This window comes from Pinus tabuliformis, chromosome 4_2 (genome assembly GCF_031772625.1).
Source record: "Pinus tabuliformis cultivar Carrire ecotype Pingquan chromosome 4_2, CPIR1, whole genome shotgun sequence".
Classification (NCBI taxonomy): domain Eukaryota; kingdom Viridiplantae; phylum Streptophyta; class Pinopsida; order Pinales; family Pinaceae; genus Pinus; species Pinus tabuliformis.
In genome coordinates this window covers 860,688,133-860,712,995 of record NC_142304.1, presented here as the reverse complement: position 1 = coordinate 860,712,995, position 24,863 = coordinate 860,688,133, and the positions used below count along the sequence as shown (strand labels likewise).

The window sequence follows — 24,863 nt, the reverse complement described above, 5'->3', positions numbered from 1 at the left end:
CTGAGCTACGCCCACAATCGTTTTGTTCTTCCTCTCAGCCACCCCATTCTGCTGTGGGTTATGAGGTGCCGTCAACTCCCGTTTAATTCTTTCCGCTTCACAGAAGTCCTTAAACTCTTGAGAGATATACTCTCCACCATTGTCGCTTCTCAAGGCCCTGATCTTCTTCCCTGATTATTTCTCAACCAAAGCTTTGAACTCACAAAACTTTGAGAAGGTTTGATCCTTCTTCTGCATGAAATAGATCCAGCATTTACGAGAAAAATCATCAATGAAAATCACATAATACCTTTGTTTCGTGGTGGAGGTTGTCAAGAATGGTCCACACACATCTGCATGAACTCCTCCATGATTGCTTCAGCTCGTCTGTCTCGAACATGAAAGGAAGACTTGGCATACTTTCCCAAGGTGCAACCTTTGCATGTGTCCACTTGCTCAAGTTTACCTTTGGGAAGTCTAGTAGAAATCTGCTGCATTATCTTCAAGGCCCCATGATGCAAGTGGCCCAACCGCCTATGCCATAACTCACAAATATCTTGGCTTTGCACCAATTCTTCTTTGGAACTCAATGCAGCACAATCATCTACCTCCAGCTTGTAGAGATTCTTCACTCGAATCCCAATCCTCTTGGTCTGACCCGTGGCTATGTGTCTCAGGAATGCCTTTCCTTTACTGAAGACTACATCATAGCCTTTGTCTTCCAACATCGCGACTGATACCAAGTTTTTCTTCAGTTTAGGCACATACTTTACATCAGTCAGGGTGAGAGGAGCTCCATGCTCCCTCTGAAAAACAACCGTACCTTCACCTGAAACACGATACTTTCCATCATCTCCCATCTCTATGCGCATCTTGAGGTCTTTCTCCTCCAAGGTACTGAATAAACTCTTATCGTCGGTCATGTGGAATGAGGCTCCACTGTCCAGATACCAAACACAACCCACCATTGATGAAACCATGCATGCAATGAGGGTAAAATCCAATTCGAACTGAGAGGCTAGTGCCTCACCTTCTGATCCTTTCAAGGATCCCTTCTTGGATTTCTTCAATGGACAATTAGTTGCATAATGGCCCACCTCATGACAATTAAAGCATCTTAATTTAGAGTTGTCAATCTTCTTCCCACCATGAGAAGAACTCGATTTAGAATGGGAAGCCTTCCCTTTCCCTTTCCTTTCCTTACTTGCTAAGGCTATATTTTCTTCATCATCATGCTTAGATGAAGAACCATCTCTGGTGCTCCTCCTGATCTCCTCCTGCATCAGATCCGACCACAGTCGTTCCCAATCCGACAGTTTCTCTCTTCCATTCACTGAGTCCTAGTAGCTATGCCAGCTCTTAGGAAGACCGAGGAGAGCAAGACTCACCATATCATCATCGGTTGTCGTTATTCCTACACTTCCAAGCTCATCTCTGCAGGTGGTGAGCTTGTTCAGATATGTAGAAATCGTGTCACCCTTTTCACACTTGATTTTTTGAAGCTTGTCCTTCAGCGCCAGTTTCCTCTGGTCACTGTTGTTCTGATATAGGTCCTTCAATGTCTTCCACATTGAAAATGGAGTCTCCTTCCCATGGAGACTTGAGACAATATGGTCTCGAACTCCCTCCAGAAGAATCCTCCTCGCCTTCGCCACACACTTCTTCCATTCTGCCAATTCTTGGGCATTAGCTGCTGCTGGCTTGGGGATTTCTTGATCAATGAAATCCTTCAAACCATTGTCTTCTAATACCACTTCCATGCGATCCTTCCATGCTATGTAATTCGAGCTGCCATCCAAGGCATACTCAAGTCTCAAGCCATTGGACGCCATTGGTGAACTTTGAGGTGTGATAAGAAATCGATTTTGTACCTACAATCAAGAACTTCAAACTTCGAACTTTTCCCTTCTCAATATGTTGTTCACAGATATGATCACATTTGCTTTGATACCATGTAGAAATTCTCACTATAGATTAAACTGATTATGCAATGTACTAAAGCAAAATACTTAATCTACTTCTACTGTAAAACTTGCAGAAGCTTAATCGATTTTGAGCAAGATAAAAAAACACATATAACAGAGAAGAAGAATCAATCACACATGAAACACAGAAGAATACTCTGGGGAAAGCCTCAGCTAAAAACCCCGCTATCTGTATTATCATACAAGTGGAAATATCTCAGGATTACACAAAGCTTTAGCTCTCATAACTATCCAGCTCTCAGTACAATCCCTCACTGCTGCTCATAGGCAAACAAGGCTTCTCACAAACCTTCTCCTCTGCCCTCCAAGCCTCCTATTTCCTTGCACTGTTCCTCTGGGATGATTCACCTTCAACCAAGTGGAACACTACTCTTACACACTGTAAAACTGCGCAATCCTCAAGGAATGAATTCCTTCTGCATGCAAGAGATTTTCTCATAGGAAAATTCTTGCAACTGATAGTACATTGTCCCTGCATTTAATCTCAACTGGGTATTTGTCTGAACTGACATGCATGACTTATTTATGAGAGAATATTTAGTTATCTGGAGTACACTAGTTGCATGCATGCATGCATTAACTCACTGAACTCACAATTAGTTCCATAAACTGTTTGGAACTAATTTAACTGGACTTAACTTAGTTAACTGAGCTAACTAATTACAACTCAAATACAACTCATCCTTATCTCCTTAATTAAGGGATAACTTCCTCAATCAAAGGGATAATTGTTGCATGACTTCACAAAGACTTCATGTTTGAATTTCTACAACTAATTAACTCAACATGAATTAATTAATTATTTTTCAAACAGCTGGTGAGACTAAATTCGAATTTTAATTCTCAATTTTAATTCAAGGACAAATTAAAATTGGAATATATTCTAAAATGCTATCTATAGCAATGTTATTTTTAGCATTTCTTGTTGCTATTTTCAACAGAAGTTCATATATTAAAATATGACAATGAGAATGATTGGGAGGGTACAAGATGAATTAATAATCTTAAAAGTTATTTTAATTTACATCAAATACACGACGAGGAAGAAAACATAACCTTACACCAATGCACCTAGAGATATTGGCTTGTGACTAACCTTATGGTGGAATGCAACATCGTAGGCATTAGCAAGAGAGTGGAATGATTTGAAAAGAAAATTTCAAAATATTCCAATATATAGATGAGAACAAAGTTTTCACCAAACTCACATGATTGTAGTTATAATCAAGCACAATAGAGGAATAATTTCATGATTTTCATGCACTTTCTACTCTATTTGAAGACCTATCTAATGAGAACCTACTAAAAATTACCATATGACAATGGAAAGATAATATAAAGAAAAATAACTTGGAATTATTTAATATCAAATATATAGAGAAAACTGATAAAAGGCCATGTTTATTGAAGGAAACTCATATCTTATCAGTTTTGACGTTGGTCCCAAATGGAAAAATCAAGATCAAAATACATTCCTCCTAACAAAAGGCTCCACCATTATATGTAAATAATGCCACAAATTAGTGTTTTAAATAGCATTCGCCTAAATCGAACTTAGGTCATAACGAAAAGGAAAAATATACCTATGCAAAATACATAGCACTAATAACAATAAAAAGGTAGAAACATGATAATATTTTCATCCTACATGGAAATCGACAAAATGAATATAAATATCTCAAAGAATCTAACAATCAAAATACCACTTGAATACTCTGTAATGATGGGTATTTCACTATTGACCATTAAATTTTTTTGTTACATTTAGAAAATACAGTAACAATCGTTATATATAGGCTAATACAAGAAGAATGAAGAAGAATCACAAAGCCATATAACCATATGCACAACAAGTTAACACACAAAAATTAAACTGGCGAAAGAGGCAGAGAGCCATCATGTGGTCTCTCATGCTCATGTAATTCACATTATTCAAAAAATTTAATAATACATTTAAATACGTGAGTAAGTGGTCTTAAGATAGTGCGCCTATCTTAGACTCACTTGGTTGAGACAATTTCTCAACTTACACACTAAGTTAAGAGAGCTAGTTGGAGAGAATCTCTCATCCAAACTAGACTCCTTAGTTTGAGGAATTCTCATGATTTTATTTATTTAATTTAATAATTGGATTTATTATTGATTTTAAGAGAGTGACGCTAACAAAGAACATGAGGGTGTCTTAAAATTCAAACACAAGCTTCTCTATTCAATAAATGTCAATTATTACCTTATCACTTGGAGGACCTACTAGAACATTAAAATACATAAGAGATAAGGAACTTAAATTGGGACACTCATTTTTAGCAATGTTTTATTAATGAAACATTTTAGAAGATAATGATCTGTAATATACAAAAAAAATTCTAATAATTAGTAATAATTAATTAATTAATAATCATCATGAAAAATTACATGTCTTAAATGTTAGTGATGCTCCATTATAACATAAAAAATAATAAATATTAATCAAATATATATTTATATAATTAAATCTAAAATTTTGTTAAGAAATAAATCTATAAGACATTTAACCACATTATACTTGAATTAATCCAAATATAAATAGTTACACAACAACCTAATAATTAAGTTCTATAAATAAAAAAAATATCTCCAAAGAAGTGAAAACAGTCCCTCTAAGTTGAAAAAACAATGTCATAATTAGTAGGAAACCATTCATACATATTCAAGTGCAAATCTGATCACAATGGATGTAAATTTAAAACTTTTGTTGCGCAAGAGAACTAATAACTTTTGTTAACATAGGAGTTTATGGCCATTGTTTTCTTTTATATTAAAGTCTCCATAAATATTTAATAATATTATTAAAATATACTTTTTAATTAAAAATGATAATAATAAAAAAATCACACAACAAATCACATCAATACCACATTCTCATGTATAAAGCATATAGTAAGATACCCACTATAATCATTATAAGCACTTTGGTCAGTATCATGACCCTAGTCATGATACGGGCAATCTTTAGAACAATGCGATCTAAAAGGTAATGTCACGAGCATTCGGGACACGGTAACTGAGCATAACACTAACTGACAGAAACAGTAACAAAGCATAACACTAACCGACAGAAACAGTAAGAGAGCATAACACTAACTGACGTACATTGAGAAACCATGTTAATCCACGGACTGTGGCTTTGGTCGTTCCTTTTCTCCGTGAGACTGCAACGTTAATCCATCGACTTCGCCTATGAGCCTGTGGACTATCTCCCGCATGGTAGGCCTATCGACCGGCTGTTCTTGCGTGCATAGCAGAGCCACGGAGAACATGTGCATGGCTTCTCGCATTGGGACGCTACTGAGCCTCGGATCTATAATCTTCTTTACTTCTTCTCTTTTCCAATTCGTCATCTTCTTCACCCACCCTGTGATGTTCATGCCTTCCTCAAATTCACATTCACCCACTGCCTCTTTACCCGTAATCAGCTCAAGCAGAACCACACCGAAGCTGTATACGTCGCTCTTCTGGTCCAGTTTCAGAGTATACAGGTACTCTGCTAATTCAATAATCAAGGTTATGTTGAATCTTAGATGCAGAAACAAATTTAAAATAAGACGAAAAATCAAGAATAGTTGAATTTTATGTTAGTGTTGATGTGATTCGGTGACTTTACACACTTTATTGAAATCATTTTGTTCGATATCTTCCACACCAGTCTGGACAGTAAAATTGTTAATGGACCGTCTACTAAAATTGCCTATGGACTACAATATATTAGTGTTCTAAAATGAGAAAAAGATTGATACATCGATTTACCAGGAGCTATGTAGCCAAAGGATCCTCGGATTGAGGTCGTGCGCTCCGAGGTACCAGAGTCATGCAAGAACTTGGCCATGCCAAAATCTGCAACATGTGCTTCAAAGTTGGAGTCCAGAAGAATGTTGCTGGATTTGACGTCACGATGAATGATAATCGGCTGACAATTGTTGTGAAGATAGCACAACCCCTCGGCAGCCTCCACTGCAATTTTGGATCTCTTATCCCAATCCAGATGCCGTCCATTGATCCCATGAAGCAGCTTTGCTAGGCTTCCATTTGGCATGTATTCATACACCAGAAGATTGGTGTCATGGTTGGAGCAAAATGCCAGCAATCTAACTATGTGACGATGGCGGATTTGTAAATGTGTTAGAAAACCTGCACAGATGAATCTAGCTAGTAAAGGTTGAACACACAGCTTTGCAGAGCAAAAACACTAAAAGAAAATCGAAAGAAGAAAAGAATGATTCAATTGAAAATTATGTTACAATGCTCATGATATAGCATTACTGGGTGAAGATCCCAAGGTAATGACTATAGTGGTGATCAATGAGAAGACTCAACACCTACAACAAGTTCCGGAGATAACTAGTCAGTTGCGGAGTTAAAGAAGGAGCAAATCAAGGAGTAAATCAAGGAGTAAATCATGCAAAAGGAATTTTGCATGCAATCCCATGCTCTAACTAAAAGTCTGCATGTAGATGTGTAGTAGTTCCAAAATGCAAAAGGAATCTTGCATGCAGTCACATGCTCTAACTAAGAGTCTGCATGTAGGTGTGTAGTAGTTCCAACACCCCCCCTGAACACCACTATGGGAAAAAGTAGAAAATGGGCCCTGGCAACTAAAGCCAAAGGTCACCCAAAATACAGTGCAACTAAAATTGAGGAAAGAGGGAAAACCTCGTGGGAAAAACCCCCCCTCAAAATACAATGTAATCAAAAGAGAAGAGGAAGAAAAATACAGTTGCTAAGCAATCGTGTCCTTCACTCCAAGACGATCACGCAAAGAGCGAAACTTCTGCTTAGTGAATGTCTTGGTGAAGATGTCTGCAGTCTGTTCTGCTGAAGGACAGAACTGCAAATCAATGACCCGATCATGTACTAAGTCTCTGATGTAGTGCATATGGATCTCTATGTGCTTCGTCCGCTGCCGCTGTACTGGATCCCTGCAAAATTTAAGAGTGCTCTGGTTGTCACACCAGATGACAATGGGCTGGTGGAAATTGACGCCCAACTCAGTGAGGAAGTGTTGTAGCCATAGAGCCTGAATGGTGATGTTGACTACTCCTCGGTACTCAGCCTCAGCTGAAGAGAGAGCAATAGCAGCTTGCTTCTTGCTCGACCAACAGATAGGGCCAGATCCTAGACTGAGTGAATATCCGGAGGTGGACTTGCGATCAATGCTGTCTCCCGCCCAATCAGAATCTGTGAAGCCAAGGAGATTCAATGAAGTGCCTGCTGCATAGTGAATCCCGAAGGTGATGGTGCCCTGCACATATCGGAGGATGCGCTTGGCAGCGTTCCAGTGTAGCTCATGCGGCTCCTGCATGTATCTGGAAACTGCCCCTACTGCATATGAGAGATCTGGTCTGGAGTGGGTGAGGTACAATAAGCTCCCCACTAACTGTCGGTAGAGAGTGCTGTCAACTAATGGAGTGTCACCTCCATCCTCAAGGCGGACCCCAGACAGAAAAGGAGTCGGTGCTGGCTTGCAGTCAGTCATGCGAAATCTCTCGAGGAGATCCCGTGCATACTTAGCCTGAGAGAGTTTGATGCCTGTGGCATTCTGGCTGATCTCAAGACCAAGAAAGAAGTGTAATGGACCCATGTCCGTCATCAAGAACCTATCATGCAAGGCCCTCTTGACTGTAGCAATGGCTGAAGCTGAGCTGCCAGTGATTAGGAGATCATCTACATACAAAACTAAGATAAGAAGAGAATCATGTGTCCTAAGCATGTAAACATTCGGATCAGACTTACATCTTTCAAAGTTTTGTGATAATAGAAAAGAATCCATCTTCGCGTACCAAGCTCTCGGGGCTTGCTTAAGGCCGTAGAGAGATTTCTTCAGTCTGCAGACCAAAGATGAATCCTGAATGAAACCATGTGGCTGCTCCATGTAGATCTCCTCAGATAGGTCTCCGTGAAGAAAGGCATTCTTCACATCCATCTGATGTACTTCCCACCGCTGGGCAGCCGCAATGGCAAGTGTAAGGCGTATGGAATCCATCTTTGCTACTGGAGCAAAGGTCTCGTCATAATCAATGCCATGCACTTGTTGGAAGCCTTTGGCTACTAGCCTTGCTTTCCGTCTGGTGATTTGCCCATCTGCAGCACTCTTGGTCTTGTAGACCCATTTGCATCGGACAAGTTTCCTTCCTGAAGGAAGGGGGACCAGATCCCAAGTCTGGTTCTCGAGGAGGGAGTTATACTCCTCCTCCATGGCGGACTCCCAAGATGGATGCCCAGCAGCCTCAGCATAAGACTGTGGATCAGAAGACTGAACCAAATGACAATTCCAGGAGGGCGATGGTTCAGTGGCAGTGAGGACAAGAGGAGGCTCAATAAACTCTGAGCTAGTCCTCTGCAGATCAGAATTATCCCCCACAAGACCATTTCTAGCAGCTGGTTGGTCTTGTGCATACATCTCACGTAAGCTCCTTGTTCTCTGATTTATGACAGGGGAATATGATTCACTGCTGGAAGCCCGATCTGGGCTTGGATGTGGATCATCATTTGCATGCACTAGATTTGTATCTGAAGACTCTGTCTTTGTATCTGCATGCTCTTCCTCGGCATCTGCATGATCTGTATCTGCATCTGAATGCACTGAGTCATCATCTCGGACATGAGGTAGATAAAAAGTGTCTGCATGCGGCGCTTGAGATGCATGCGAGAGACTTTCCTCAAATTTGACACTTCGCTCAATGATGAGCTTGTCCGTAGAGGGAATCAGTAGTCGATATCCCTTCACACCATCAGGGTATCCAACAAAGATGCACTCAATGCTCTGTGGATCAAGAGCTTTCCTCTTTTCAGAGGGGATCCGGGCCCATGCTCGAGAGCCGAAAACACGGAGGTGAGTGACCTCTGGTTTAGTGCCGCTCCAAGCCTCAAAGGGGGTCTGATCCTTGACAGACCTATGAGGAGATCTGTTCTGGATGTAGTTAGCACAATTAAGTGCTTCGGCCCAAAGCTTATGAGGCAGTGACTTGGCATGCAACATGCAGGAAGCCATCTCTTTGAGAGATCGATTCTTTCTCTCAGCAACTCCGTTCTGCTGCGGAGTGTATGGAACTGTATACTGCAACTGTATGCCGGAATGAAGGCAAATGTTCTGAAGTGCTGTGTTAACATATTCCCCCCCATTGTCTGTACGGAGGGCTTTGATCTTTCTCTCTGACTGTGTCTCAACTAGTGCTTTGAAATCTTCAAAGTGCTCAAAAACTTCAGATTTGTTCCTAAGAAGATACACCCAAGTATACCGTGAGAAATCATCAATAAATGTAAGCACATACCTTGCGTTGTTGATGGAAGGATGAGGAAAAGGCCCCATGAGATCACTATGGATCAGATCTAGAGGAGAGGATGCTCTGTGAGTCTTGCCGGTGTCAAACTTTTCTCTAGGATGTTTGCCAAGAACACACCCTTCACAAACTCCTTTGGAGAAACTGATATTTGGCAAGCCTTCCACCATCTCATTCTTGCTTAGCTGCTGCATATACCTGTAATTTAAGTGACCAAACCTCTCGTGCCAAAGCCTACTACTATCATCAGCATGTGTAAGCAATAAGGAGGATTCAGATTCAATAAATTCAAAAAATGTATACAGTCTGGCTCCATTGTTTACCTCACCAGTTGCAATTTTGTCATTGCTATGTAGATCATATATGTTCACTGCATCTGGAGTGAATTCCACTCTCTTTCCGGTGCCGGAATGAGTGATCTGATAAACTGAAAGCAGGTTTACCGAAAGTTTTGGAACATGAAGCACATCTTCAAAGCTTCCGTGTAAAAGTTCCACTCTACCTTTTCCGGTGACCTCAATAGGTGAGTCATCTCCCATGAGGATGGGAGGTCCTTTGCATGCATCCAAAGAGGAATATACTTCCTTTGCAGCAGCCATATGATGTGATGCACCAGAATCTATAATCCATGCATCAGGAGAAGAATTAATTGCAACTAAAGCATGAAAATTGTTACCTTTCCCGTGTGGCGGATCCTCAGTTTTCTTCTTGGCGCCTTGAGGGATGTGGTCCCCAAGGTTGTGCTTCTGAAGGATTTCTGCCATTTGGTCAATTTGTTTCTTCATGCAAGAGGATTCTGGATGGAATCCTCTTTGACAGTAGGTGCATCTGTTTCCTTTCTTCCCTTTCTCATTTCTCGAGCCGGAGGAGTCATTGAAGGGCTTGGTGTACCCTTCCTTCTTTGGATGGGAATGTGCTTTTCCTTTGTCTTTTTGCTGCTGATTTTTCTGATTTGAATCAGATCTGTGATTTTTATTGTGGCTGCCATCATGCACAGCAAGTGCATGTGCTTTTGGAGGTTTGATTTTCCCCATGCCAATGAGTTTATCTTGCTCAAAAATAAGGGACTCCATAAATTCTTTGAGAGAAGGCATAGTGTAGGATTTACCTGTTGCAAGCCTTACTGAATGAAATGTAGACACAAAGACGGAGTATTCTGGTCCGAGCTTTGACATAATAGAGAGAACTTGGCGACTCTCCTCCTTGGATTTGTCAATTCCACAACCCTTGAGTTGCAACAATAGATCATTATATTTGGTGAAGAAGTCTTGAATTCTGTCATAGTTCCGTGGATCCAATGATAGCAGTTCCACTTCGAGCAGATGTCCTTTCATCTCATCCTGTTTCCCGTAGAGCTCTTCAACCTTTTTCCAAATCTCATTGGGAGTATTGCAGGCAGATAGATGAAACTGCAACTCTGGAGAGATGCACATGCATATGGATCCGTGGGCCTCATCCATACGGTTGAGGTACTTGGATTTCTCTATGGCTGAAGTGGGTTCCACTTCTGTAGCCATGGTAATCCTGTACAACCCTTTATGACGAAGGTATCGAGCCATTTGATCCTTCCATTCATGATAGTTGTACGGTGTTAGGATCGATGCTTTGGGAAACTCCATTTTTCTGTCGATCTTCGATCTCCAAGCTGTAATACTTGCAAAATAAAGTACTGATGCGCCTTTTATCTAGCAACCTGTGGGCTCTGATACCATGTAAATGTGTTAGAAAACCTGCACAGATGAATCTAGCTAGTAAAGGTTGAACACACAGCTTTGCAGAGCAAAAACACTAAAAGAAAATCGAAAGAAGAAAAGAATGATTCAATTGAAAATTATGTTACAATGCTCATGATATAGCATTACTGGGTGAAGATCCCAAGGTAATGACTATAGTGGTGATCAATGAGAAGACTCAACACCTACAACAAGTTCCGGAGATAACTAGTCAGTTGCGGAGTTAAAGAAGGAGCAAATCAAGGAGTAAATCAAGGAGTAAATCATGCAAAAGGAATTTTGCATGCAATCCCATGCTCTAACTAAAAGTCCGCATGTAGATGTGTAGTAGTTCCAACATGCAAAAGGAATCTTGCATGCAGTCACATGCTCTAACTAAGAGTCTGCATGTAGGTGTGTAGTAGTTCCAACAGGATTTTTCCCAAAGTCCTGATTTCTGCAGAGAAACCATAATCGTTTGGACACCCATTGAAGGTGCCAATACTTATGAGCTTCTTGACTGCAATTTGTTCACCATCAGGCTTGACGCCTCTATACACAATTCCCGCTCCTCCTTTGCCGATTGTATTCTCCTCTTTTATGCACTTCAAGACGTCGTCGGTCCCAAAGTTTACTTTCTGGAAGGTCGTCATCTGCCAGGACCTGCCCTCGCCTTCTTTCCTAACGGTTCTTGCGTTATTTACCGCTGCCCAAATTGCCGAGGCCAGCGAACAGAAGATGACTAGTCCAAACGCTAAGAAAGCTAAGAGAAGTCCAACTTTGGTGTTTCTTGACCCAGAAGAGCCTAACTTTGTTCCGCATAAATATGGATTCCCACTTACATTGACAAAATAAAACATACTACTGTCTGGAACGATGCCAGAGAAGTTGTTGTTTGAGAAATCCGCGTATATCTTTTTGCCAAATTCTCTTGGAATACTCTCATTCAACTGATTTCTGGATACGTTCAGATGGTTCAGATTTTTCATCCTGCTGATTTCCACTGGGATTGGACCGCTGAAGTCATTCTGGCTAAGATCGATATATTGGAGTAAAGTACAGTTGCTAATCTCCCTAGGAATCATACCAGTAAACCTGTTTTCGCTGAAATCGATTGTAGAAATATTCATCAGTCGGCCAATCTCTGATGGAACATTACCCGTTAATCGATTTCCATGGATGAGAAGCATCCGCAAAGCAGATAAGTTGCCTATGGAAGAAGGAAGAGAACCGCTCAAACGATTATTGGAAATGTCAAGCCGCAATAGCATGGAGGATACAGCATTAATTTGCTCCGATAAGCTCCCACTCAGATAATTGTTCTGCAGTTGGATCACAGTCAGCATGGGTAAGTATAGTAAGCCTGCAGGGATCGAACCATTCAAATAATTTTTCTGCATAAGGACCAAATGCAGAGAATTACATTTGCCCAGACAATCAGGAATGGAGCCGAAGAATAAATTATTTTCTATAGTCAATATCTCCAGCCTTCCACCCATACAAAGACTCTGAGGGATGGAACCGGTCAGTTTGTTGTAAGAAATGTTCATTTCCACTAGGTTTCCACTTATGCCTAGTTGCTGGGGCACCTGGCCTGTGAAATTGTTCCCCGAAAGGTTCAAATCCTCCAAATATGGCAACTCGCCAATGAAAGGTGGAATCTCCCCATGTAGCATGTTCGAGGACAGATACAACTCTTTTAACTCTTTTAGCTCCGAGAGTTGCATGGGTATTTGTCCAGAGAGAGAGTTATTGGATAGATCCATGCATCTTAAGCTGGTAAGATTACCCAGTTCCGGGGGAATACGGCCAGTGATGCTATTATCATATAAATACATTGCAGCTAGATTTTTCAGACCACCAAGCTGAGAAGGAAGAGCACCAGTAAGACCACAACCAGACATATCGAGTTCCACAAGCTTGCTCAAATTTCCTATCTCGGCAGGAATATCTCCATCGAATACATTGTAATAGCCTAAATAAAGTTTTTTCAAGTTCACAAGATTGCCAAGCTCTCTTGGTATTCTTCCACCAAAACTATTTCCATACAATGAAAGATATTCTAAATTTGTCAACTTCCCATACTCACCAGGAATGCTGCCGGAAAAGAAATTTCCTCCCAGCTCAAGATGGTTGAGCTTAGCTAGATAGCTCACATTCAATGGCAATGCCCCTGACAAATTGTTGTAATAGACATCAAGGACCTCTAGATTCCTCAATTTTGATATGTTGGAGGGGAGGCTTCCAGTGAGAAAGTTGTTAGAGATGTTGAGGAAACGGAGGGCTTGCAGATTTGTGAGCTCAGTAGGAAATGGTCCGGAAATACTCATGTAGGAGAGATGTAGAGCCACTACTTGGCCAACATGGTCACATTGGACGCCAGTCCAGGAGCAATAGGTGGTGTGATTGGAGACACTCCAGGTATCTAACAGATGACTAGAATGGACCATTCCTGCTTTCATTGAAATGAGGACTCTGGCATCTCCATCGAATGATGAATTGGTGATCATAGCAGAGGATGGGTATAGAAACAAGGAAACGAGGAAAAATGAGATGTCCATGGCGAGCTTGTGCTTCCTCATCTTGTAATGGATGAATCTATTTTGAAAACTCCCTGATTGTCGCAATGAAACAGAATAGAAGAAAGTTCGCACAACTACAATTAGGGAACCACGTCTCTCAATTACCAGGAATGCCGCCTACTGCAAGAGGCCAATGATTGACGCAGTGGAACAGAATTGAAGACAGCTCTCGCAACTACAATTATGGAACATGTTGGGCCGTCCATTTAATATAAACAATCCCAGAGTACTGTACTTATGCACACAACTAGCAGTGGGAATGTGCGCAAAGAAAGAAGTTCACAACAAGAGTCCACTTTCAATCTTTTTGTCAGCAGTGGATGGTCGGTGGTTTGTGGATATTTAAAATGGGTAAATTATAAATTTCATTAACAAAAATTAACCCCTTATTAAAGGAGTTGTCGATAATGCGACTTTTTGGAGATTCCGGTGACGGAATCCGGCAGAAGAAATTGAGGTTAAATCTTGATTTTTTGCAGTTAAAATGGTTTTTAACTGCATATTTGGATTCATCACCCTAAAAAACCCCTAGGACGCTTTGATTGTGCAGAAACTAGCTATCAAACTTGCGATTCCAATAAATTGCTACCGGATTTTGACCAAAAAAACCCACCAAAAAAACTTCCAAAAATTCTCATTATAGACAACTGCCTTATTAAATTCCTACCTCTCATTCTGTGCTTAAATTACCTCCTTTCGAGGGCTAAATGGTTTAAATGTGCATCGATGACCAAAAAGAAATCAATGTGAACCCTGCCACCTGGTTTCTCGGAGAGCGTTCCGCATACGGTTTCATCAGTAACGCCAATAACGGGGTATAAACCAACCATGTCAAGAATATGCTTTGTGTGAAATCTTCTAATGAACTTCGCGATTACATTTTGACGAGAGTATCGTCCATGCGGAGGCCTGCCACTTCGAACATTCCCTCTGAGCCATAAAGAAATTTCTCATATACAGTGCCACCGGAATCTTTACCGATACATACGCCAAAAATTTAGATAATTTTATAGTGTAGATAGTAAACATATGGTTTGAAGTTGGGTGGCAAAATGGGCACACCACTTATAACGCGGAAAGAATGAAAGCCCTCAATTTCCAGAGAACATGGTTTGAAGTTTCGCAGCAAAATCGGCGCATGACTTACAGCGCGTCAAGAACGAAATACTTACATTTAACATTTCTCTTTCTCATCATTATCCAAAATAATAGGATAGTTTTAAATAACAAAAAAATATTACATTTAAATCTCGGCTCACTTCCCATGTTATTTTATTTTTAACCATTTTTAATAATTAAAAAATATTTAATAATGAAAAAAGATTATTTAAAAAGTAAACAATATATATGTCACATGATTGTAAAGTATTAATATTGAGATATGTGTACGATTTTATAACAAGTATGCTTTGAAGCTGGGGAATTTGAAAACAACCTCAATGCTATCTGATACAAATATCGATAAAAAAAAATTGTTATAATACATAGATAGTTAGTTAGTGGAGGATATGTTCCACAAATTCTCCAAAGTTAATTTATTGCATTGGATATTTGATTGCATAATATTATATATGATAAAGTTTATTATTTTTATTTTTTTGGGGCGATGTGTTTTGTTTATGATGATGGTAGTTAACGTCCATTGAAACCAAACTGTGGTCTATCGGACCTAAAGAAACAAATTATTTAGTTTGATTTAAGAATTTTATTCCTGTGCTCAAAAAGATTGGAGAGAAGCCTCCCGAGCTCACTATAATTTTGACATCGTAAAAGGCTAGGAAGGTCAGTATTGCAACAAAGATTATGAAACTGAGATCTAATGTGGTTGTACACGGGGCACTCTAAGAGGAAGTGGTTTTCATCCTTGATGTTCCTATTCTCACAGAGATGGCAGATCCTTTCCATCCATGGTGTTTTAGGAACTGCCCAACGACCTGTTTCACTATGGAGCTCATGAGAGTTCGTTCTAATCTTGCTATATTAATTTTCTTCTTTGAGCTAGTTAAAACAGAGAGATACTTTTGATCTTCTAGGGTGGGGTTGATGACCTTTTTATAATAACTTAATTTTCTTTTAGCTGCTAAATCTTTCTCACACCACATTTTTTTATTTGAACTTAGAAGTAACAATATTTTACTCTAAGAGGAAGTGGTTTTCATCCTCGATGTTCCTATTCTCATAGAGATGGCAGAGGCTTTCCATCCATGGTGTTTTAGGAACTGCCCAACAACCTGTTTCACTATGGAGCTCATGAGATTTCGTTCTAATCTACGCTATATTAATTTTCTTCTTTGAGCTAGTTAAAACAGAGAGATACTTTTGATCTTCTAGGGTTGGGTTGATGACCTTCTTATAAAAACTTAATTTTCTTTTAGTTGCTAAATCTTTCTCACACCACATTTTTCTTTGAACTTAGAAGTAACAATATTTTTAATGTCATTAATGTTTTGCAATGCATCATTGTCGTTGATCTCCCAAAGGTTTAACCAGGCCCTTGTGTCTTTATACCACCCCCGCTTGAGCCTTAGGTGGTTTTGGCTGGAATTTAAAGCTAGCTTAAGAAGTCTATGATCTCCTATGTTATTGAGTTTGTGCTTGTACAACAGAAGCCTAGTCATAGCTAGGCTCTCGATAGGGGAAAGACCTACTTCTATAAGGAGAATATGATAGGGTGTATTGCTTTTAATTTTCAGGTTATACGTTATAAAACGCTTCTGGATTTGCTCAATCTTTCTCTAAGATTCTCTAGAGATACTGCAACCCCAGACCTCACATCCATATAAGATAACAAGAGTGACTAAAGTTTCAAAGAGGAACTTCTTTTTATCCCACATTACGAGGTTTGTCGTTTTACAATTATTTTCAAGACCAAAATAAGCTTTCCGCCCCCCATTAATCCTTTTCTCAATGCTATAGTTCCAGTTGAGCTTGTGATGAATATCAATTCCTAGGTACTTGTAAGAATACACTTCCTCCAAGTTATTATTGTCGTACATAAAATTAGCGTAAGTGTCGTTCTTGGATTTGATAATCATAACTTTTGTTTTGTCAGTGTTAACAGTCATACCCATGGTAGAGAAAAAATCCTTAAGAAGCCTAAGTTGCTTATCAAGATCAGATGGGCACCTTGCGAGAAGAACAATGTCGTCAGCATAGAGGAGAAGGATGGTGACTATCCCGGCTAAGATCGTGCCAGCATAACTTGCTTCCTCTAAATACCCTTCAAGCTTGTCGATGTAAATGCCAAATATGGTAGGGGAGAGGGGACAACCTTGTTTAACTCCGATATTACATTTAATATCTTTCGACCACCCCTCATTGCTTTTTAGCTTGGCAATTACATTCTTGTATAATCTTATAGTGGCAGCTCTCAACTCGAAAGGAACATTTAGCTCTTCTAAGCTATTCCAAAGGTTGTTTCTACGAACCGTATCGAAAGCCTTTCTAAAGTCCGCAAAGCAACAAAAGAGATTGGATTTATCATTACGACATTCCTCCACAATGATCCTAAGCGTAATGAGGTGGTCTATTGTTGAGTGATGCCTTCTAAAACCCGCTTAGCCTTTAGCCCACTTACCTTCACTTTCAAGCCATATGCTCAACTTCTTTTCCAAAATAGTGCCATATAGCCTGGCTAAGAGAGGGCTGATTATAATGGTCTGATAATTAGAGGGGTTATTTGTATCCCCACTTTTAAAAATAGGGATAATGAGGCTATCAGTCCATGGTTCAGGGAACCCTTGCTTGATTGCTTGATTGAAAAGCTTGTGGATGTGGGGGATGAGGACAAGACCTCCAATTTTTAAGATTTCTACCTGGTAACCTTCGATGTCCTTAGCTTTCCCATTTGCCAGACGTTTAACCCCAAAATCAATGTCTTCTAATGAGAAAACTTCTTTTGTTGTGAGCAGGGTTTCAAAGTTATCCATGACATTTGGAGATTCATAAAGCTTTTTAAGATAGGAATTCCAATCGTACAAAGCAATTTTATATTATCTTTAGTTTTCCTAGTCAGAATCTGCCTCCAAAATTTCTTAGGAGCTTCCTTAAAGAGGTGTAAGAGCTTCTCTTGTCTTTTACGAATGTACTACCTTTTTTTCCTTTTAGTTAGATCTTTGTATATTTTTATCTTGCCCATTTTAAGAGATTCATCAACAACTTCCTTAATTGCTCTCCTCGCACTTTTACAATCTTGGTCATACCATGGGTTGGTTTTCTATTTCTTTTATTATTTGAAACTTCAATTGAGAACTTGTTAATAGAATATGAGAGGGTTGTAGTAAAATTATGATAGAGGTCTTCTATGTTGTCTATACTAGATAAAGGAAGCAAATTAGTTTTTAATTCATTTAGAAAGAGATCGTTTTTATTTCTATCAAATATTAGGTTCTTTTGGCTATAAGGATTATTTTCTATGGGATCTCTATGCATGACAAAATTGAGAGTTATAAGTAAAGGCCTATGATCAGAGTCAGGCTCGTGGTTGTTTAAGATGTCAAAATTTATTATTTCGTTGTATAAAGGGAGATCGGAAATAACATAGTCTACCATGCTGCTACCAAGCCCATGGATGCAGGTCATCTGGCTAGAATTGGGCCACTTCTTTAGACTGTTGCAAATTATGAGATCTTGAGCACTACAGAGCTTGACTAGCTCCGACCCAAACAAATTCTCCCCAAGGTCTTCAGAACTCCTTTTGTACCTACTAGCCAGAGTAGGGTCTTCGTCTAACCAAAGAGGATTAGGGTTGGAATGATTGCTTAGAATAATAGCTTGGTTGCTTGAGGTTCGAGCATTAAAGTCACCTATTAAAAGGATATTACCTTCATTCCTTAGGTTAGAAATATCATTCTCTAAACCATTGTAGGGACTATTTTTATCTAGATTCTTCTTCTTATAGAAGGTAGAATTGATGGGGGGAAATAACATATTGCTATGTAGGTATTTTTATTATTAATGCCAGTGATCTCTATCCAAGTATATTGGTTGTAAGGGTCATTTTTGTAAATCCTAGCATGGGGGGAGATGTTCTTCTTAAGATAACAAGCTATTCCCCCAATGCCTCTACGGGATGATCATTTGTTCCAGGTAGACCATAGCGTAAAGCCATCTATTTTAGGGACCTTAGATTCTTCGTGCTCCCAAGTTTCAACAAGAAAAATAATATCAACATCATTTGAGATCCAACTTAGCTTGGGGCCTTTGTTCCATGGAAAACCCCAGCAGTTCCAAGAAAGAATCCGGAGCATGTTGAATTGCTATTTATCACTATCTTTTTGGTTTCTGTCTCGAATAAAGGCTTTTCTATTTCTGTTTATTGCCCATTTTCCTTCCTTCCTTCCTAGCTTCTTTTACCTTTTGAACCTCCTTTCTTAACTCTGCTTGATCTTCATTTATAAGTATTCCCGATCCTTCTAGACTTGAGGTTTTACTAAGTATGTCATATTTATGATCAGTAGAGCTCACCTTTATTCGAATAAGTCTTCCTTTATTCTCAGTTAAGAATAAAGAATTAAAATATTAAATTTTAATGTTAGAATTTTAAGAATTATATATTTACTGATAATGATAAATTATAATGGTATTTAAATTATATGTATTTTTATTTCAAATAGAGTTTAATTTAATTATTAATAATTATTAGATGGTTGATAGGAATTGATTTTTATGAAATATTTTAAAATATTTTTAGTGATTGTTATATGAAATATTTTAGAATATTTTTAGTAATTGTTATATATGAGAGTTTGAGAGTTATTTCAAAAATAATTAAATCTTTTATTTTTTTTAATTAAAATATTAATTAAAAGACAATCATATAAAATGAATAGTTGTATTTTGAAAGTATATTATTGACAAGTCATGATATTATAACAAAGTCTATTTACAAATCAAGAATATTTATGGCAAACTAGGGGTGAATCTCCATGGTTAAAAATATTATTATATGTTTTTTCTTTTCAAATATTATGTGTTTAAATAATATATTAATTCTTTTTACAATTATTATTAATAATAACTATTTAAAATAAAGTTATAATTTAGTTAATTTTTATGATTTTTCAAGTTTAACAATATTATGAAGTGTTTTGATGCTTATCAGGGATTACTGCATATCTATAATTAACAACCATTTAATTTATATGATTTTACTAATTAATATTGTTATAAAATTAAATAAAAATGAATTAATAAAAATATATAATGATAATTATTAAATACTAATGTTATTGTATTTATAATTGATTTTTTATTGAATATTATATATTTATAATTATTTAATTAATTTTCTAATTTAGATTTTTAATTAATTGTGATGAAAATCCCTCCCAATTTTGTCGAACACTATTTAAAAATGGTTAGTCTATGAAAATTCAAGGTTATGGACACAATCAAATCCTTAAAAATATGAGCCTTACTACTCATAACTATTAAAATTAATGTTTTATGTCATTTACATATCAAATATCATTTCCAAGTTTATCATCATTATAACATATAGTTATTGGTTAATTTTGTTTTTACTAACTATTTTGCGGGGAATGAAGAGAGAAAAACTAAGTATAAGGGAAAATGTGATAGCTCATGTCACTTTTCAACAAATAATGAATCACTGTAAAACAGAAACATGGTCTTGTGACCAATCACAATATATTTAGGATTGAAATATATTTCCCTTTAGTCTAATCATTTTTATTGCTTAGTGAGAATTAAACAATGAGATAACTTCTTTACCTAGTTTAAGAAGTAATCTATTTAGATTTGAAGGAAAAAAATTTAAAAAGAGTTGATAAAATGGTGTTGGCTATGTATTACATTCTTTGCAAAAATAATTTGAATGGTTGTTTTTGGATAATGCAAGATCCTATATATTGTATTGTAAACAATGAACTTAAAAGATCACACAAATTTGGTATCATGTTGGTTACTAGCTTTAATGGGATGCATTTATGTCTAAGGTTTTAGTTATATTGGATATGTGATTAACCTTTTTGTAATGGGGGCTTTGTTACAGTGATTCTTGTGCTAAAATATAATGGAAAACAATTCAAACATAGGGATCTAGAAATTTAATGGGCAAAGTATAATGGAAAACAATTCAAACATAGGGATCTAGAAATTTAATGGGCAAAGTTGTGTTATAGAAGATTAAGATGGATGATTTTTTAATAGACAAAAATCAATGGGTCATTGTGAATCCAAATATTGGACCTATGAAAAAGTCAATAGAAGACTAAACACAATGGAATTGGAAAATAAGGAGCACAATTTGATTATCTCTCAAATTCAACCATAGTTGACTATTCCTCGTCAGGGAAGTTTGTCATCAACCGACAACAACCACTTATCAGGACATTAGTTTTTAAAAGATAGAAAATGACAATTCAATAGTGAACTAACAACAACCATAGAAAATGACACGAATAGTGATATATCAACTATTTTTACTTAAATAATTATTGCCAATTTCCCTAAGAAGGGGATCTACAACCTAGTATGAGGGAGATGTTGTCATGAAACATCTCATTTAAAAATATTAAAATAATACTTATATTAAAAATTTAAAAAAATTAATAACAAAAAATCAATGTTCCCATAAATAAAATACTTCAATATCCATCATAATTTTACATCAAACTTTATATAAAGAGATAAAATAATTAAAAGTAAAAAAATTAATTTAATTTTTACTATGAGGAAGATATGTCGTCTTCACTACTTCTACTTAATATGGGTTTGAAAAATGGCATGTGAAAATAATATTATTGGTACCACATGATATGTAATTCAATAGACATGTGACATATAAAACAAAAATACATTCATAACAAAAGAAAAAATAGTTTACTATCAATTATATATAACATAATTTTATATAGAGAAAATATAAAATAAATTATTTTTTTCCATTTATATATATATATATATATATATAATTGAAGGTATGGCAGATATTTTTAATTCTTTCAATGATTATGTTTAATATAGAGTAAGACATGTAATATTATAAAAAGTGTTAATAACATATATATATTTAAAAATAATTTTTTACTATGAGGAAGATATGTCGTCTTCACTACTTCTACTTAATATGGGTTTGAAAAATGGCATGTGAAAATAATATTATTGGTACCACATGATATGTAATTCAATAGACATGTGACATATAAAACAAAAATACATTCATAACAAAAGAAAAAATAGTTTACTATCAATTATATATAACATAATTTTATATAGAGAAAATATAAGATAATTTTTTTTTTCCACATATATATATATATATATATATATATATATATATAATTGAAGGTATGGTAGATATTTTTAATTCTTTCAATGATTATGTTTAATATAGAGTAAGACATGTAATATTATAAAAAGTGTTAATAACTAATATATATATATATATATATATATATTAAAAAATATCAATAACAAACATAATTCTATCTATTATATAAAACACAACAAAATTAAAATTAAAATAATTTAGTAGTGTTGTTCAAAACCATGATAGGTGTATCTCAACTCTAGATTTACCTAGAGAAGAGTGTTAATTTTTCCACTACTCTATGATATTGCAAGTGGTTTAGCTCAATTCACTTCTTCAATTTGTAATATTTCAACAATAATTAATTCTTCCAATAATCAATAGTAACTGAAGATAGAACAATCAATGCAATGACAATAGGAGACAATCAAAACATCAGCAAGAGACATTGATTTGGTCAAATTACAGGGGAAAACCCCACAAGGGGGAAATCTCTTTGAAAACTTTCTTCTATTAGATTGCCATAAAATGTTCATCAAAGAGTACAATGAGCCCAAATCCATAAACAAGAATACAGGTCAAATTTTTTATTTGTACAACAATTCAAACAACCAATATCCAAAAATACATGCAAATAGTTAAATCTAGCCAACTATCATAATATGCAATTATGTCCAAGTCAACAACAATCAAAGTGTGCTCTAACTAGTCAAAGTCAAATGATCACATTTTTCCTCCAACAAATCGGTTAACATTTCATAAATTGGGTCTCAAATGTTGGTCGAAGTTAGGCCAAAACAATCCAAAAATACTCAGTCAAATTCAGTCAAAGGAGAGAGAAAATTGGGTTAGGTCTGCAATTTCTCCTGCAGTCAAAGTCCTCAAAATGCTTAGGTTTTTGTGCCCAAAAGTGTGGCCTAGAGGGACATAAATTCTCCCAAAAAATTAAACCAAAAATAAGCCTAGAAAGCCTCAGTCAATGTTGGTCAAAGTTGTAGAACAACTTCAGATTTCAACCACCAATAATTTCGTCCTTCTTGCCCATGTGTATGAAGAGAATAACTACCTCAGACTTGTACAAATCAATCATATTGAGAGAGAATAAGAGAAGTTGTTGTGTGGTGATGTCCAAATGAGCTTGAGGTCACTTGTATTTATAAACGTTAGAGGATGGGCAATTTGTCCTCTAGGTCGACTTGATCAAATGTGATATTATGGGATTCACTTCAAAAATATACTTTCCCTTATTTAAATCCAATTCTTTAAAGGTCAATTTTGGTCCTCTTGAAAAGAGGAATCTAGTCCAATCATTGGAATTTGTCACTAAGCTTCCAAATTGACACTCCTTTTACATTAGGGAGAAATTCCAACAACATCATGTGATCGTCGCAAGTATATTGTCATCAAATCATGCCTCATCTCTGCTCAAATCTGTCTGTTGAATCATTCTTGAATCTAAAGAAGAGGAATCATAGGGGAGCTTCAACTACCACCCTCTATACATCAGGGAGCTACTGCTACCACCCAGAATAACTGTCAACGGGGAGTCAATACTACTACCTAGGAATATCTACCAGCGGGGATCCAATACTACAACCCGTGAATCTCTGCTAGAGGGGAGCCAATGCTATGATCTAGGAATATCTACCAGTGAGGATCCAATGTTACGACTTGGGAAACCTACAAACAATTGGAGGGATGCCACTTACCTTATGAGGTAAGGATCACACCTATGCTACTTCTTGGCAATAATAGGAGGGATACCACTTACCCTAGATGGTAAGGATCATGCCTATCCTATTATCTATTGATTTTACCAACTTGACCCTCAAGAGTTAGTGGCAGAACACCTACATCTCTAGCTTGAGCGAGATGCCACTTGCCATAAGTGGCAAGGATTGCGCCTAACTCAAGTAGCCATCACCCATTAGCTATATGGGTGGGAAAGATAGATTCCAACTAGGGTATACTCTGTCAAATCCATAGGTCCCTCAACCCCTGGATCTCTAAGCCTCAATTCCTCACCTTGGGAGATGAAACAGGGGGGAATAGCATAGCTCAGTGTCTTCGATCAACCCAGACCCCTACCTAGGAGGGTCACATCCATCAATCCAATATTCTCTGTCTATAATCTGCTCATCAGTCAAAGCGTGAAAGATTCTCATAGCTCCTCTCTGCACCATATCACGTATGTAATGATATATGATCTCAATGTGCTCAGATACGAGATTCACTACCAAATGGATTCCTCTCTTGCTGTCACAATATATCACTTTTTCATCTAGGACCCACTCAAACAACTCTTTCAAGCTATCAAATTTTTATTTCCTGCTTATCCATGCTATCATCGTAGATCCCAAGATGCACCCGATTGTTCTCTTCCTGTCACTAATGATTCCAGCCCAATTATCATCGATGTATCCATGCAGTCTCATATCTCTGGAAGTGTATCTCAGACCAATATTTGTCATCTCGAACTCAGAAGCCAGCTCTTTCTTATGCTCAATCATTAGAGGCTCACTACCTATCAAGAATAGATTTTCAATATATAAAACCAAAATAAAATCCATACCTTAGACCAGTTTGAAGTAGAGGTTCAGATCGACACTGCTTATTGTGAATCCAAGCTTCACCAGGTAACTTTTAATTCGGGCATACTAGGATCGGGGAGCTTCCTTCAAACCACATAATGCTTTCTTCAATTTGCAAATGAGAACCTTCTTGTCTTGTACTTCAAACCCTTGAGGTTGCTCAACACATAATTCTTCCTTGTACTTTCAATGTTTCCACCTACGTCATGCTTTATCTTATATAACCATTTTGAAGTTGCACCATACTTTCTTTATGGTCTCGAAACAACATCCCATACATATGTTGGGTGTGGAGCCTAATTATCTTCTTTATTTAGAGGTATCGCCAAATTGGACCCAAGACCCACACTGGGCCAAAGGCTCAAGGTTGGCCGATGGCTCAAGGTTGGCCGAAGGCTCAAGGCTGGCTGAAGGCTCATTTCA

The 24,863-nt window shown here is 37.3% G+C and overlaps 1 protein-coding gene across 1 annotated transcript; it reads right to left on the bottom strand.

Moving 5' to 3' along the window:
- Nucleotides 1-4,964: 4,964 nt before the first annotated feature.
- On the bottom strand, nt 4,965-13,737 carry LOC149172381 (uncharacterized). The gene is made up of 3 exons (XM_089427704.1): nt 11,432-13,737; nt 5,751-6,113; nt 4,965-5,487 (listed from the first exon to the last, which is right to left on the bottom strand). Exons 1-3 carry the CDS (start codon nt 13,572-13,574, stop codon nt 5,111-5,113), a joined length of 2,883 nt encoding a protein of 960 aa, XP_089283830.1. The 5' UTR covers nt 13,575-13,737; the 3' UTR covers nt 4,965-5,110.
- Between the last annotated feature and the right edge of the window lie 11,126 nt (nt 13,738-24,863).